At 47.9% G+C, this 17820-nt stretch overlaps 1 protein-coding gene across 12 annotated transcripts in view; it reads right to left on the minus strand.

Moving 5' to 3' along the window:
- The window catches only part of MYOCD (myocardin), a 221651-nt gene that overhangs the window by 29953 nt on the left and 173878 nt on the right, over positions 1 to 17820 (minus strand). The window contains exon 1 of one of the 12 annotated variants that reach the window (XM_052688158.1): positions 4751 to 5138. The exons of 6 other annotated variants lie outside the window; for them this stretch is intronic. In XM_052688158.1, coding sequence (XP_052544118.1) covers positions 4751 to 4805 — 55 coding nt within the window. In that variant the 5' untranslated portion in view covers positions 4806 to 5138. Of the gene's footprint in view, positions 1 to 3971; positions 4211 to 4750; positions 5139 to 17820 lie in introns of those variants that run through there. 5 more of the 12 variants (XM_052688164.1, XM_052688161.1, XM_052688165.1 and 2 more) reach the window with 5 other exon arrangements.

Genomic DNA, 17820 nt, shown 5'->3' on the forward strand with positions numbered 1-17820 from the left:
AGTTTCCTGCTGCTTCCTGCATCACCTGGAGCCACTGGGCCAGTTCTGCTCATCTGCATAGCTGAGATGTGAACCAGTAGTTTGACCAGCAACTGAAGCTGGCAGTGATACCGATAAAAGCAAGAGTGAAGACACTGTCACCTCTGCTGACCAACCCAGCAGCTCATTCCTACCGTCCTTGGCCCCATAGCTGGGCTTTTAGGAGCATGAGTGCAGCTGAGTGGGGTGCAGGATGAGGACTGCTCTGCTGGGACACCAGGGAAGTGGCAGTGGGTTGGGAATGGGCTGATGGGGAGGAGAGACTCCTGTTTTCAACAGCAGCAGCAGCAGCAGCAACGGCAGCTTAGCTGCATGTCAAACAACAGCTGAGAAAACATGAAACACCAGGCCCTGCCATGCTGGCTGTACACAGATGAATGTGGAGTCACCAGCACTCTCAGCTGGGTAATCAGCCAGGGTTTGGGCTGACACCACAAGCAGAGCAAAGCAGTGATCCATCAGAGCAGCTTAGGGCCTGCTGCCCTGAGTTTCCCCATGGATCTTGGACTCCCTGCTCTGCTGGTAGCCGGCACTCAGTGAATGGGTTTTTTTCTTTTTCTTTTTTTTCTGTAGCATCACATCTCCAGGCCTCTGACACAACCTGTGTGAGATTCATGTATGCAGAGAAGTTGGCAGACACAGCCCTGGTGAAGAGGCAGCTGTCGTCAGCCACTCCCAGCCAGGAGCTGCCTTGCAGCCAGCTTTGCCTCTACATGTGATGCTCAGTGCTTTGGGAGTGGATGTGTTTCCTCAAGTTTCTGTACTTCCTGGGAGACCACACATCACCACAATGAAATCTCAGCTATATCAGTGAGAACAGCATCTCAAAACCCATATCCAGGCCCAGAACTGGAAGAGTCTAAAGACTACATCTGGGTGACAAGAAGCACAGACCCACCACTATCAGATGTCACCAGAAAGGCACAGGAGACCACTAAAGAACAACCAGCTGTGTTCATCACAACACACAACCCAACCCCTGCGAGAACACGCTGTCACCAGTCTTCCTTGGGACGATCCCCTCAGCCTCCCTTTGAGCAGTCTGCACGTCCTTCTCCTCAAGCACAGTGAGGTATGGCTCAATCTGTGCTGTAACACATGCCTAACTGACAGAGAAACAGATTTTTGACAGCTAAAACACCAAGGTACAAGATGCTGGAATGATAACGTAAACCCAACAATGGTCTATAATCAAGTCAGTGTTGTACAAAAACTTTATGAAATCACAAAACTGTTATCAGCTACAGATAGGCCATGGTCTGAACATAGGCATTGGCTGTGACCTGAACGAATGGAAAGGAAATATGTGCACACACATTTTCTTTGAAAAATGAAGATTCCACTCCCACATCCAGTCTACCACCCTACCAAGACCTTCTGTCTTCTGCCATTAACAACCTGCAGATTTCAGTCCAAATCCTTCCACCATGGCAGACAGAATAATTTCATCTCCCATCTTGACCATCTTACCTCAAGGTCTAATTCTTTCCTCTATACAGGCAAGCAAGTCTTCGTTAAACATTCACATCTGTGCGTCCACAACCAGGCATGGATATTACCCCTTGTACGGCACATGGAGACATGTTTATAGTGTTACACTTCCACTTTCCACCAATTATCTGGACTGCCACTGTTGTTATACCATCTAAACTCTCTTTCCTTATCAATGAACAGCAAAGGTCAGAGGTAAGGTTAATTCTGCACTCGCCAGCTTTGTTTGCTCTGTCTGATGACAACACTTCTCTGCGTCTGGAGCACAATTGGTTTGTATTCAAAGCAGAAGATCACATAAATAATTGTCTCTGGGAAGAGTTAAATACTTTCTGGAACAGCCCTTCAATGTTCTGGTTGATTTAATGCAATCCCATTGACAACTGGAGCACATGCAATAGCATGGCAGGCTTGAAGAATCATAATTCCAGCAAAATTTGTCAGGATGACCTCAGATCAGTATATTTATCTTTGGCAAAAATAGACAAAATAAACACGCACACAAATCCTGGAGGAAGGGGAGAGGAAACCTAACGGCCTGCCACATGCTGGTGGTTGGATCTGGCTGCTCTGGAGCAGCTCCTGGTGCTCTGCACTGCGCGAACCGCATCTCTCCGCATAGCACAGCTGTGCTGGTCCTTCTCTACAGGCCACCGGGAAGACAAGAGCAAGAGGAAACACTGCGGGCCTGAAGGAGGATTACAGGGCACTGTGTGGAAAAGCCGCCAACTCCAGCAGCCCGGCCTTCCCTGGGCAAAGTCTTCTGTGCTGCTCTTGCTGCTGGATGGAAGCAAGGCACCCACAAAGCACTCCAGGAAGGACACCCACATGCCACCACCTTCTCACTGCCACCTCTATACCCAACTATCTGCCTGCTGTGTGTCACAGATATCAAGGAGATTCTGGGATGAAGAAACAGCAAGTATGTCATGTATTTCTTGCACTCTCTAGCACACAAATGACTCTGCTGTTCAGTGTACGCAAACTATGGAGAAACAACAAAAATGCGGTTATTAAGATTTACCCCAGCCTTCAATGACATTAACATGGGATCCTTCAAGAGAGATTCTGACTTATCATGAGTCACAGAGCACAGCTAATCTTGTCAATACCCGGGGGGCTAGCAGAGCCTCATACCTGCCTGTGAAAGACCACTGCCAAAGCAAGGATGCACCATGAAGCTCTGCATCCCCCTGGCTGTTTCCTCACTTCCTGCTGTCACTCTGGGGTATGCAGCTACCAAGGCTGCACATGGAGCAGGGGCAGCAGAGAAAAATGTCCCTAAGAGACTTATGTAAAAGAGATTTCACTGCTTCAACCACATTATGCTAGCTTTTTTTTCCATTGTCCTCCATGCTTCTAAAATCCAAAGAAGGCGGCAGCATTACTGATCTATTGGCACTCCTATGGCCGCGGCAATGCAAACGGCAAAGGGCAGTTGTGCATTGGGGATCTTGGCAGGCCTGACTCGACCTTAACAAATAGGCAGAGAAATCTCGTCGAATGGGAATCTTGTCTTTCACCAGGCAATAGTGAGGAGTGGCAGCTGTGGGAATCAGTCATGCACCAAAGAATGCCCCACAAATTGACTGCCTCAGAAATGCTGAAAGGCACGAGAATTTATGGGCGCAGTGACCCACAAAGTTTACTTTTACTGAAGAATCATTTGAAAAATATGTTTAGAGATCCCACTGTTGGTTCCACAATAAAGCCAGCTTACAAACAAAGCAGAAATGAGCCTCAAAAACAATACTGGTTCATTTGCAAAGAATGCAGGGACACACAGTGCAGCCCATCCTGCTTGCTTCAGAAAGGTGGCAGTGTTGCTTTGTAGTTGCTGGAGGAATTGTTACAGATTTTTTTTTCAAATGAACAGCAACACAACATAATATACCAACAAAATCTAAGGAATGACTTAATCTAATGAAATGTAAGATCAGAGTGATATGGAAACCACACCAAAGCCCTGGACCCAAGTTTTGTATAATTGAGCCAAACTAGGACACTCGTGTTTGCACACACACTCTTAGGTTTTCAACCAACTGCCAACTTTGCATTTGCTGAGAAAACAAAGTTTAAGTTGACCACCCAGCTATCTAAGAGATCCTGATAACACCACTCATGTCTACCATCAGTGTCATAAATCTCCAATCTCATTATCTGCAGTGCACAAGGAGGCACGCAGACACACACGTGCACACACACACACACACACACATGCGGCACGGCTGACATGCCAGACCATCTGCCAACGTGACGCCCCGTCCTGCCCCACAGCATCGCGTGGGGCACATGCAGCTGGTTTGTCCCAACATCCCCACTGATAACTTCACAGCGAGGACTTTGCCCCTGTGACTGAAGCAAGCTCCGTCAATATTACAGTATGTTATATTCGTTAACAAACATTATGAGACACCCGCTCGGAAGCATAGCATACTTACTATAAATATAGCCAGCGAATAAAGGCATGAATATCCAGCAGAGGGTCTGATTTAGAAGGGACCGTCCCATAGTTCACCTTCACTCACCTTCACTCGTGCTGAGCGTCCTCTGAGCAGCCCCTTAGCGGAGCTCCCCCTGCCCTACGCGACTGAGACATGTTTTACTCGCAAACCCTCTGAGAGTGGCGATCAATTGTGTGGCTCTGGTTTTATTTCTCTGATGATGTCACTTTAAATACTTTTCATGTTCCATTTGTTATTTTTACTTCTAAAAATGACGCATTTCTTCAAATTCATTTTTCTCCAATTAGTCACAACTTTAATGGAACAAAGTCAGCTGCCTGCATGTCAGAGTGAGCGCCGGGCCCGTACCCACCGCCGCTACCACCGCAGCCCCCGAGCACCTGGGACGGACAGACAGCGCTCCGTATGCTGCTTTTCACAGATGCCCTTCTGGCTTCCTGCCCAAATCCTATAATGTAGGGTCAGGGCAGGGGACCCGGCAAGTGCAATTTTGCCAAAACTAACCACAGGCATAAATTGAAGACAATGAAAAACCAGAAGAAGAAGAAAAAAAAAGAAGAAGAAAGAAGCAGAGAGAAGGGAAGATGAATTTCTCCACTTGCAGAATAGCCTCTGTAAGAGCAAAGCTGTGACAGCTCTATGACCCCCTGAATATTTTGCTCGCATGCTGCTTCCAAACATTTAATGCAAAACAGTCTGTGGCTGCGGCTTGCCAGAGAGAGAAGTTTTAAGAGAAATCTGGAGGTTTCCCCTACCTGATCTGAACTTGCTCCGAATCAGCAAGGAGTGCTCAGACCCCAGGAGTGTCATGGTGTCTTGGGGACCGGATCCAGACGCCCCTCACTTAAACCATTAACTTCCTCCAAAGAGAAAAGCTGGCCACGGCTAGTGCTCAGGATTCATCCAGCTCTCCCGGACCCTCTGGGTGCTTTTACAGCTGGCTGGTAAGAAGCAGCAAGTGGCTTTGAAAGATTTGGTCCCATCCAGTACTGACCCTCCACAGAAACCAACTGCTCCCCCTGTGCTGTGTTGAACTAATTAACTTTTCGCTAGCGGGAGCCTCCTCCCGCGCAGAGTTTACTACCAGCAGCTGGGTGTCCTGGCTGATGTCATCGTCTAGCGGGGAGCAGCGACTATCGGAAAGGGTCTTAGCAAAGACAGAAGTTTGATATCTGATACTAATTACTACCGGCCGGTACGCAGCCAATCAGCGCTCTCCCTGTCTCGGGGACTTTCGGAGCTGCTTGGAAATATCAACAGAGCGAAGGCTTAACTCTTTGCAGCGTGGTGCGGGACGGGCCCCGCACCTCTATGCGCTGTGTGGGCTGTGGGTTCCCTCTGAGCCCAAGGAAGGGTTGGCAGCTGGGCATGGCTTCACGAGTGGCAGTGCCCTCTCCATCAGAGAGAAGAAGGAGCATCGGAGGTGCCGCTGTGCTCTGCTGTCTCTCATCCAGCTCCTGCAGGTGGGCTGCGTACCTTCAGCTGCACAAACCTCCTGGTTTAGCTGCACAAACCTCCCGGGGACCCAGGGACTGCTTGGAGAAGCAGAAAGCATTTCAGCTGCATTTCCCTCCTGCAGTACAGGCATGGCCAGAGTTGCACTGCTCTGTGCCCACCTTTGTCAGCACGTGGCTGTGCCCACAGTATTGCCTTCTTGAGATGTTTGCAGGTGCATAGGAGAAATCCTCTTGTTCTCCTACTTGTGGCACTCAGAATAATGCCAAAGAAAAGAGGCAGGGTTTGAATCATCATCCAGGTTTCCCATGCTACAGATGAGCAGCGTGACCCTGAGGAGGCTGGGCTCAGCCACCAGCTGGACATAGCTGCAGGGCAGGAAGCATCTCCACCTACCAAACATTCTCTCACAGAACAAAACCTTTCAGAAGACATGCTGAGTAAAGTGGTGCAGATCCTTTGAGGTTCCCCTTCCCAAGCCCACGTCTGGTTCACTTCAGGTAAATGTAAGAGAGGGAACTGACAGCACATTTTCCCTAGAAACAGAAGTCTTAAAAGCTGAGGACACATGGGACTCACCTGGGCAGGAAGCTATCCTTGTAGAGCATAAAATCCCACCTGAAAACTTCTTCAGATGTGATGGGTGTTTATCTTTTTCTTTCTTTCTCCTTCTCTTTTTTCTCCTTTCCTTTCTCCCTTCCTTCCATGGCTACTGTTCTACAGTTTCTGTTAGTCCAGTTATGCATTTTGGTTTGGTGATACAAATTTCAAGGCTTGCAGACCCCTAGGCTCATGTTGCCAAAGACCCTTGGTACCTCGTAGCCCCAGCAGCCCTGCTTAGATCCACACAGCACTGATGACTGTGTAGTGCTGGGTTTCCTGGCCATCATGTATTCCATGTTCTGAGCTGATTCCCAAAACGAGCTGGACCTGTGGCTTCCTTGTCATAGTACCTCTGATATTTCTTAATGTCTGAGAGGATTTTAAAATCACTAAAACAAATTCATGTCCAAGCACAGATCTGAAACAGAGCTCTGGAAACAGAGCCCTGCTGTACTGTCCAGCAATCTGGCCAGGAGTTTATTCCTTACTAATCTTGCCTAATGCTTGTTTCACTACTTGAAATGTCCTGTCTGATGGAGATCTCCTGATGAATAGCACTTCATCCTGAAGCAAATGACACCATTTAACAGAACCACACCATGAACAGCCTAAGGACAAGACAGGGCTTATCAACACCCATAGCCTCAGGCTACAGTTTCTTGCAGTGGAAATTCACTGCAAATTCCTGTAGGATTTACTCTCCCTGCCATTGAAAGCCCCACTCAGGTACCCACACTCCTTCTGGTGCCTGCAGGTTCCTCGTGATTCTCCATCCTTCATTGGCTGGACTCGCCCAGTGATTAAAGTACTTCTGTTTTCTAGCATGGACACATAAAAATGGGTGGAGAGATGATACCATAACTTTTCACAGAAGTCTGGAGATGCATATGAAGTAGTGGATAAAACAGAACCAATCTGAATATTCAGTTTTTGACTTACAGGAAACTTTTCACCTGGTCTCTTGTGTGAGTGTGGTGAAAACTCAGCACTGTTCCAAGGCAGAGAGCAAGGTATTATAATGAGTGACAGTCTGGAACGCTCAAGAAGAGCAAGTAGAAAAGTTGAGCAATGATCAACTGGGGAAAAGGATGAACAGTATGTTCATTAATGTTTCAGCTAGTAAACTGTTCAGTCAAATCCCAGAAGGCTCAAGAGATTTGGGTGTTACCTGACCCAACTGGGGAGCATGAGAGAGAGAAAGTAAATTCTTTACTTTCAGATCTGAAGAGAGGGTAAAACCTCCAAACTTCCCAAGTACGGAAGCCTGAGAGATGGAGTCATGCAAAAAGCACAGGTTCCTTGAGCCTGGGTCACTCTGAATGTGTGCAGTGGTAAGCGTATAAGGTGGTATCCGTACCATCTGGGATAAAGCTTTTTAGTTAGATTTATAGAGATTGTTCAACTGGATTAATTCTCACAATTGCTCATTAGAAATATGAAAGCCAGCCCAGAAGGCTAGTGGCTGTGCTTGATTGCTGCTGCTGCGGCTTTTTTCCCTCCTCTGGGGCATTTCAAGCTCATCAAGGAAAAGACTGTCACAGCTTACATTGGTTCTTTTTTTTTCCCCCTTTTTGAAAACTACATATATATCAGCTAAAGCCTGCTGGCCTATCATTGTCCTTTCCTTAAATTCCCAGATCCCCAGATTCTTTGTGGGGGCACTCTGCTGAATGACACTAAAAACAGAAAGGACAAAAGCACAAAGACTGAAGTATCTAATGAAGGTGCTTCATCTGGTGCATATGATTTCACCTGGAAAGTCACAATCTGGTTAAACCATAGTTTCTTCCAGATAACCTTGGTGCCTGGTGCTGCTCTCCCTACAGATGCCCGACCAGGAGGTGTTGGAGCCACCTGGTGGAGTCCCCTCTGTGCTCTCCTGAGAAGGGCATTGAAGTACTCACTTTGGTAGCCATTGGACATGGGGACGACATTTCTCAAGTCTGAAGTGACCCTCTTTCCTGATCTGGAACTGCCAGTGCAGGCCTCAGAAGTGTGGGGATGCACAGAGGTCGATCCTTTTTCCCACTGTATGAATTATTTGCATTTATTGACATTGAATTTCATCTGGTGTTATCTTTCATGTGTTCAGCATGAAGAGAGTCTTCTGCAAGTCTTTGGAGGAAGATTTACTTCTGACTGCTTTGGTCATTTTTGAATCATCAGCCCTCTTCAGTGGTGCTTCTGCTGAGCAGTCCCCTCCAAACACACATTCTTTTGTCACTCCACAGTCAGCAACCACACTCTAGTGTTAAAAAATGACCATTTACTCCCATATCTTAGAAGTCATTCAAACCTGGAAGACTCTTCCACTTCCTACAAACAGATTTGGAGCTGGGGGTGTCTGAGCAGAGATCTCATTGGCTAACTCATGGCAAATTTCTTCTGAAGTCCCTTCTGATGCTACTTCAACAGCTCCTTAGACACAGTGCTAGGAAAGTCGGTCCTCAGCATACTGGTATCCCTGGAGATGTTACCCCTGCTCCCTGTCCTTCCTCATTTCTTCTGGTGATGCTTGCAATGGCTGTTCCTCTCTCCCTGGAATGCTTTAAATAGTCTGCCATTTGTTTATCCCAAATGAGAGCAGAGCTCTGCCCTTGCCCAGCAAGATAAACAAGACAGGTAAGATGCACACATGTTAGGGATAAGCAAGGCACTTCATGCGCTCCATCAGACATGGCTCTGAACTACCTGTGGCCCACGGCCACCTGTCCATCTGGCATCCTCTCAGAGAATTATCTGAAGCCCAATGTGCTCTCCTCCCATCCTTGCCCAACCACTCCACCCCTGGGGAGCAGCCCAGTAAAACCTGTCTCCAAGCCTCACAAAGTCTCTGGTCACTGTCCACATTTCTCGAATATGGTGCAACCTCCAGGAGAGGACCTGTCTCCACAGCTGACTCAGCTGCTGAATTCATAGTCCAGAGATGGTGTTCCCCTGCACTGGTCATTATGGGAGAGTCAGCCTGTCTGCATGTATCCCTGACAACCTCAAGAAACAGAGGTAAGCTGTCCCCAGTAAATCTCAGACCGGAGACAAGGAGGGTGCACAGCAACTGAGATCAGACACAGATACTGAGCCATTTGCCCGGAGGTTATCTGCCTTTGATAGCATAGGAACAGAGCATATACCGTTCCACACGTGTTCATGTGTTTCCAGAGCTCATGCTGCCCAATCCCCTGTGTGTGTGAGCCCATTTGCCACCAGGCACTGTGCTGCCCCATGGCACTGCTCGGCTCTGAGCACAGCCGGCACGGCCACTGCTGCCACTTCACTCTGGCATATGAAACAAGCCTGTAGGTATGCAAATACTAAGTCCAGCATTGCTTCCCATTCTCCTGTTTCCAGCACTTCCATAGGCACCTTTGCTATAATGAAGTCTTACTGACTTCAGTGAGTGAAGGAGTGAAGGAGCCTTAAATACCAGCATAAATTACTCACGGTAGGGAATTCCTTTGAACTGAGAAGTCACACCCCAGAGCCACAAGGATATCAGCTCACCAGATACCAGGAAGCAGTCCCTTCTAATCTCCCAGCACACCCTATTGTTTATGGTACTGATTTATTTTAAAGCAGATTGTTTGTTTCTATGTAGATTTGCATCTGTGGGAAAAAGACCGAAAGGAGCTGATGTTTCTGCATGATCCCCCAGGGGACTCAGAGGATCAGTGTGTGACACAGTGCCTGTGCCATGGGCAGCACGAGTCCAGCAGGTCTGAGAGCAGCAGAGCAGCAGCTACAGCAGTGATATCTCCTAGATCCCAGCCTGGGCTGTGCTGCCAGATGAGTCTGGGCTCTGCCTCCTGCCATTTCACCTTTGTGCAAGGGATCCATTCTGCCTGGTGCACTGGACAGGAGAGCCAGCCAGCCAGCCAGCCCTGTGCCCAAGAAGCAGCTTGCAGCCTGCACCGCCTGCACCTGCCATTTTGCTTGTGTAACCCAGCTACTGTGGGTGTTGATGCCACTTGGTGGTGGTGTCAGCAGCTCCTGAATTCAGCAAGCCAGACTCACCACAGGGCATAGAGTTAGATGTAATGCCACGTAAAAAGGTCCTGCAGACATTTTACAACTGTCCATGCAGGTGATTCTTCCTCAAAGCTGGTGCCCTGCCATGTCTGTGCACACCATTCTCTCCAGGAGCATGAGCGTGGTTTGTCTTTCACTTCTCTCTAATGCCCTACAGCTCCATGGGGAGGCTGAGGGGCAGGTCTTCCTGTTAATAGGTCCCAGTGATGGAAACCCTGATCAGTGCAGCCAACTGAAGTTAGGGCAGGTTGGAACGTCCTCCTGTGAGACTGCCCCAGCAGAGTTCCGTTGTGCTTCTAGGCATGACCTTCTGGAACCTGCAAACAAATGACTGTCTACTGCATTACTGAGAGTAACAGAAGAAGTTCTATGGGTCTCATATGGCAGTGGGATACTCCTGTCCATGATCTGGGACAGGCAGTGCTTTTCTGAGTGTGAGCCAGCAAAGCCGCAGTGTCTCTGTCACTGTGAAGCAGAGGTGACCTCTAGGGAAAAACTCAGAATGTTCCTAGCTTGGTCTTAGCTGAGGGCTTGGCCCAGAGCTTAGGATTTTTTCAGTTGGGAGCTGTGAGCATGGATGGTCCCACGCAGCCCACTCCTTCCCTTCTGCCTATCTTAAATTGGCTGATCTGCCACTGCCAGTCATTGTGGCTGGTCCTTCACCTCTCTGTGTCCTCAGTGAGCCCGAGGGCAGGAATTCAGATTGGAGATGTCATGAGCTCTTCCCAGTTCTGACAGCTTGAATTCAAGCTGTGAACTATTTATCACAATGCTACAAACATCCAAGCAAGGTCTCTTAATTTATGAAGGTCCGGTAGATGTTATGCAATTGACAACACGAACACAAAAATACTTCTGCACTTTACTAACGCTACTATGAAGCTGTCTGATGTTTTCATCATAATATTTACTTCTCTGCAAATGCTCTAAATTCTCCAATCCCAATTCAAAACAGAAAGATCAGAGAATGAAAATAGGGACATGACATAGCTGTTTAAAGATTATGTAAAATGTTTTCTACTAGCGTAAATATTTGATTGTAAAACTCTGCCTGTTGTGCTTACAGAGCAGGGTGTGCAGGGAGTGGTTCCGTCCCACATCTCAGGGCCATGGTGGGACAGAGGTGGTGGGGAGCAAAAGGCCCAAAGCCCAGTTTGCCCAGGAAGGTGACCAGACAGGTGGCACTGGGACGGGAACATGCTGTTGTGAGCTGTGAACATGCTGTCAGGTTGAGCAGTGCATTGCTGGAGCTCAAGATGCAGGCAGGTGCTTAATGCGCCTGCCCCGAGCTCTGGTGGCTTGCTGGCTAAGTGGAAATGGGAAGGGAGCAAAGCAATGGCAAAGGCAGTGTCAGCTCTGGAGCTCCCAGCTGACTGCCTCTGCTGACCTCCAAGTGCTGAGATGCTGCAGAATGATGCTGGGCAGCACATGGGTGTCTGCAGGGGCTGCACAAGCCCTGTTAGCCCGCGGGAGGGTCTCTGTGGCCAGGCATAGCAGAAACCATCTGACTTTAGACCTAAAGGTGTCTGAGCATTCACGTCCAGCAGAGTGGCCTGGTGCTGTTCCCTCTGCAGGGGGACTGAGCAAGTCACAGTCTCTTTTTTGTTTCCTTATCTCTAAACAATGGATAATGAGGCTAACCCCTCCACGAAGCACTTGGAAAACTCCCACCAGAAGGGTAAGATAAAGGCTGTATTGTTATAAGTCCCGCAGCAGCTCTAAATCTTGAGGTTTCACTACAAAGCAGCCTGCCCAGCCCTACCTCTGCTGCAGCGAGGGAGGGCAGTGATGGTGAATTGAGCATTTCCATCTACATCCCCTCCTCCTGCCCGCCAAGCTCTGCAGTCCAGCCCTAAGTGAGAAGTGTGCTTTGAGGCAGGGACTGTGTCAGGCTCTGCCCAGCGGTGCAAAGCTGGTCGGGGTGAGCAGAGCTAAAGCCCCTGATATACATCGGATGGGTTGGGAGCATTATGTATTTCTGGAATGCCTTCTGGTCTTTATTAAAATGAAACCACAGCCAGCCCAAGAGAGCTCATCGCCCAGGCACGGGGCCAAGTATAAGTTACTTCTACAAATATTTATTTAACCATATCAATGACAAACTCTTTTGTATAAATGTTTTTATTTAATCATAATTTACCAATTATTTTAAATCAATTGTTTGCCTGGTTTCTAAACACTAATCAAGAGGCTTGCATTAGCATTACTCAGGCGGATTAGATGCATTATTTCTCTGAAGCTTGTGCCATTGCTTGCCTGCCTTGGCCAAGGAAGAGGGTGCAGATGGATCCCAAATTTCACTTTGATTGTCAGATTCCTGGAGGACCCCACTGGCAGCACTGCCAGCTGTCCCCACCCAGGTGACCTCTGGGCTCAGAGGCATTCCTCAGCCACAGGGGCTCATGGATGCTGATCCCACCTGAGCTGCTCAGGATGAGATTCCCTTTGGCTTCCCTGGGTCCCTGCTCTCACACAGCTGCTGGCCCTGCCACAGATGCTGCCAGCTCCCTGTTCTGCTGCTGCTCACCCCTCATGTCCAAGCCTGGACTTGTCACAGTGTAGAAATTCCTCAGTGCCCCTTCAGCCCAGGGTCTCTGGCAAGAATTTATGAGCGTGCATGAGGCTGCTCAGGGCAGAACAGGAGCCCATGGATGCACGTGTTTGCCCGTGGTGTCCAGCCCCACTCCCAGCCCTCTGGGCTCCTTCACCATTGCAAGAACGCCCCAGAAGGCCCTGTCTTCTTTTACCCCAGCTCTCTCACACGAGTCCTGTCCACCTCTCTGTGCCCAGGTGATGCTCAAAAACGGAGACTTCTGCAGGGCCCTGCCTCATCCAGAGCACTTTGAGATATGTCAGGGTACAGTGTACAGAGCCGCTGGGCGCCGGGTGCTGCTGTGCTCCATGCAGAGCACCGTGTCCCTTGCAGCAGCCAGACCAGCACTGCTGAGCAGCCCGTGGTGAGAGCAGGGCGCTGTGAGCTGCTCCTGTTGTTTATTTACAGGATTTCAGGCTGCTACTGTCTTGCACCTTGGCTCGCCTGCTGCAAGCACAGGCTCTGCAGGGAGCTCTGTGCTCAAGCAAGCGGCTGCTCAGTGTCTGCTGCTGGGACAGGGCTGGCCTCAGTGGAGTTTCCCACCTCCCCCCCAAAAACTCCTCCCCATCTGATCCTCCCCCTGGAAAACACCTCAGGGTCTCTTTGACATGAGATTTCAAAAAAATTTCTTCCAAGATAATCAAACCCCCAAAAACACAAAGTCAAACTGGGCAGGTTTGAGGTAATCCTCAGATTTACCTACTGCTTTAAAGATTATGAAAACAGAAAGCAATGCTAGGTAGATCCTATGAAGACTTAAGTATGGTGCTTTTTTTCCTCTGGGTGATGAGGAATAGACTCACTGCTAGAGACGCAGCAGCACGGCACTTCAAAACACTTAGCTGCATGGCCTTGCAGCTATACCTCTGCAGTAAGAAAGCAGGAAAATGATGGTAACAGGGAGCTTCCTACTGTTGACACATAAACAAAGGGAAAGTTATTTGGACAGGGCTCTGAAATACTGTGTAAACACAGACCTAATGTAATAACGCAGATGCAGAGCAAACCCTTGGAAAGAAAATAATTATTCACATGATGCTAAAAAGCATTTTCATGCCTCTTTTGAGGGAAAATGAACCAAGAGGAGGTTTGTGTCCTTGGTTTTTACAATATCCTATTTTCTACAAATCTGCTTTTAGAAATGAATGTTTTCACTTCTTCCCTGAAAGTTCTGTAGGCGGTTTTGGAGCCTCCCATCTCCAAGGAAGGAAGAGGCTCTGTAAGAAGTCTACACCTGACCTGTGCCGTTCTGTCCTCAAGCTGGTGGAAGGGATGAGGAAGGGCTCTGGGCATCACTGTAAGAAGGGTCTGCTCTCTTCAAAGTATGAGGTCTGCTGTTTCGTGAGATCCATACTCATCCTTCCCAATGTGTCTGTCTCCAAATTAGGTCCAGAGTTCAGCTTCTCTTTTGTACAGGGACTAATGGACAGAGGGGAAGGTTGGTCACCATACAGTGTGGGAAGAGGAGCGTAGAGAAAGTTATAAAGACCAAAGACTCCTGGTGAAACAAGGGCAGTACTGTGATATAGTGCATACCTGCTAAATGAGCAGGTATGAAGTTGTGGAAACTGATTTCAAGCAGTACTGGGTAGCGCTGTTAGAAAGCATGTAAAGGAAAAAGGTCAGGAAAACCTGTTTTCCTAACATAGTTTTATGTTATAACCAACGTAACAAGCAGCTGGGATGAACAGTGCAGCAAGCCCTGTCTTGCCTTCTCCTCACCTTTTCTTCAGCCCTCTTCTAAAATCCACTCCAGCTGGCCATGTAGATACATTAAAAGAGCTGTGGTGTTTATGAACAAAGCACGAAGCTTGTCAGTCTTAAGACTTAACAGAACTAAGATGTGGAGGTACTGCCAACTTGTGCTCCATTAGCTGGGACAGCCTGTCATCATCTTCCTATGGCCGTGTGAGGTATGCTGGTATTGCTTCAGCCCGATCTTATCACGGCCAGAGGGAAGTGTTTAATGTTTACCATACAGTTACAGCCTAAATTCTGTGAAGTTGACTGCTAATGGCAGAGTCCTTCTGTGGGCCCAACACTGTCATGGAATCATAGAATCACAGAATGGTTTGGGTCGGAAGGGGCCTTAAAGCCCATCCAGCCACCACCCTGCTGTGGGCTGGTGACCTCCCACCAGACCAGGCTGCCCAGGGCCCCATCCAGCCTTGGCACCTCCATGCATGGGGCACCCACATCTCCCTGGGCAATCTGTTCCAGTGAGAACAAAATTGGCAGTCATTATACAGCAATGGGAAAGCTTAAGTGGATATAAACTTGGTGAATAGATATAAACTGCTGGAAATAAACTTGGTAATTGAAAACAGGCCAGTATGGCTTCAACCAAAGCAGCTAACTGCGTCTTGAATGTCTTTCTTCTCCTATGCACTCTCATGGGCCCAGCACACATTCATCAGCCTGGCAACTATTCCAGATGGCAGTGGGACAGTGAGGCTGTGATGAATTGTAACCTGACTTGAGCCAGTAGAAAATTCACCTGGAGTGTCTTGTACTAAGTGCTGCCATTAAGCCTAATAAATCTAGATCTCCTGACAAAGGTCTCAGGTGATGTCTTGAGGTCTTTATGTGAGGTAATAATAACTATGTGTGTTGAGGCTGTTCACATCCAAGGTATGACAAGTCTCTGTGCAGTGCAACCAGATAGGGTCAGAGAGCTCCTACAGGAAAACATCACAGATTGTAAGACAAGACGTTTTCTCTTGACTAAACTCCCAAGAAAATAATGTGAAGGTCAACAAAGACAGTGAGGTCCTTGGTACACCATAACATCTACACCAATGCAGTGCTGATGGGAGCGGGATCAGATGTGCAAAAGCGACAACTGTTTGAAGCCACGCTTAGAAAATGAAACTGCCTGACAAGGGTCTGCAGGTAGGACAGGCTCATGAAAGATGAAATGGAAGATGCCTCCATGGAATGTCATGTACTTATTCATATGGCTGGTAAGTAGATGGCCGGACTAGAAGTCCTTGCAGGTTTCTTCCAACAATGAAGATTCTGTGACTCTAGGACTCAGATCAGGGAATACGATAGAAAAGTGGATGTGCCATGGGACATTTATTATGACTTGTTCTGTCTGAGGAGCAACCTCACGTCATGCAGCCTCAGACCTCTGATCCCCAACTGGTCATCCAGGCACATCTGGAAATGTGAAATGTACCAGGGAGCAAGGAAGGATCCTTGGGTTCTGTATTAATTTTAGGCTATTTGTGTAAGTTACTTTTCTTATCTTCTCTAACTATTTATAGTTTGTTTGTATGTTTAAGACCTAGACGTATCCCACTATGTTTCAATAAATCTGAAATATCTTTGTTGACAAAAAGAAATATTGTCTGCTGTTAATGAAAATAAAGTAATGAGTTACTTCTATCATTAGTATTTTAGTAATTACTTTCAGGGCTTATGTCGACTCAAATATACTAAATCTTAGTTTTTGCTTCTTTTTTTTTCTTAAAACAACAAATTTAAGAATTAGTTGCTTTAGTTTGAAGGGCAACCACTCTATGAAAACTAGCAATAAGACAGACAAAATAGATTTTCCTTCCAAAACATCTAATATTGTCACTAACACTCATCACCAGGCAAATCAATGCAAATGCAAAATGCCTCAAATGCCTGCCATCACCAGTACATGTGCTGGTGACAGCCTCATCTGAAGAATATGCAATGGGACAAACCCAATTCCTCTGGCTGGCGTTTCTTTGTCATTGCTGTCTAATATGCAGTTGCAAAAAAGAGTCAGTCTCTGAGTCCTGAGTACTGGGTTTGTCTGGAGACAGCACTTTGTATTTGCTACCCAGAAAATGCATGCTGGGAACTTTCTTCTAGAAGGGAGAACAGTGATGGGGGGATGGGAGCTGGCTGGCTGCTCAGAGCGCTCGTGCTGTTCCACCTGAGCGTCAGGGGTCACCAAGCAGGCAATGTGCCACCGAGCTGATGAGCAGCCCAGACCAACAGCTGATAATCTACAAGAAACACTGAGAGTGACATAAATGCCTCCTTCCTACTTTCTTTTAATAAAACCATTTCTAAACGCGTCCATTTCCTACTAGGGAAGGGGAGAGAGCAGACATCCAAAAGCCCATTGGCCTGCATAGCACAGAGTGCAGAACCAGCAGCAGGGGAAGCTCAGCCCCGCTCCCAGTGAACGTCAGCTCTGCCCCTTCAGCATCCCCTAAATGTTCTGAAAGCAGAAGGTAGCAGGTTAGTTAGACTTCCTTTACTCTGTGCTTTCAATGTTAATGTCCGTTTGATAGCTAAATGAATAACAGAAGTGTATTACAGCAAAGCGGCCCGGCCCAGCAGCGGGAGCAGGACCGGTGCAGGAATATTTTTCTAAAGATCCCTTCTGGAATGTTATTTTGAACTCTTCGAAACGGCAAAGGTTTTTAGACACTGTGTGTTTTGTTAAGTGTCCTCTGGGAAAGCTGGGTTTAAAATTAGTCAAACTCTTTCACTTTTTTAAACCCTTCCCTAAAATAGTTGATATAAAATTTGGTGGGAATTCTGTTGAGAGCTTAAATTGGCTGAAACAGACGATCTAATGGAAATGACATTTGGGGAAAAAATGTGAAAAACCTGGGTTCCTTTCTGGCTTCCAATGACATAATCAGAGCACGGCAGGACCGCCTGCTGCTCCGAGAGCTGCCCTGACCCAGGCCCTGGTCACCAGTTTCCCTCGTATGGGAGGAGGAGGCAAACAGCTGGGAGAGAGCTAAAGGAGGGACATGGCTGCTCTGCTGTGGCACTGCCCGTCCTCTGCTGTGTGCTGTGGGCTGATATTTGTCACCCTTGGAGTGGATAATATGACAAGGAGGCCAGCATGTGCCCAAGCCTCCATCCGTCAGCATGCAGCACAGCTGTTTCTGTTCAGATGGGACTTGGGGTTGGTTTCACACTTGGGAAAAAAGAGGCAGATGGATGGTTTGAGCCTGAAAGGAAATATGGGAGATGTTTCCTTGTCCCACTCCGCACGGTGCTGTGTGAACGCAGCGTGCATGTGGTGGAGGGGTTTGCATGGGGGAACCTGGCTCATCTTGCAGGCGGGCACATTGCTTCCAGTGAAAAACATCTCTGGGATTGCTCACAGTCCCAAGGGGCCCAAGTGTGGGTGATACCAGCCCCGTG

Source organism: Tympanuchus pallidicinctus, unplaced genomic scaffold (genome assembly GCF_026119805.1).
Source record: "Tympanuchus pallidicinctus isolate F22 unplaced genomic scaffold, pur_lepc_1.0 scaffold23, whole genome shotgun sequence".
NCBI lineage: Eukaryota > Metazoa > Chordata > Aves > Galliformes > Phasianidae > Tympanuchus > Tympanuchus pallidicinctus.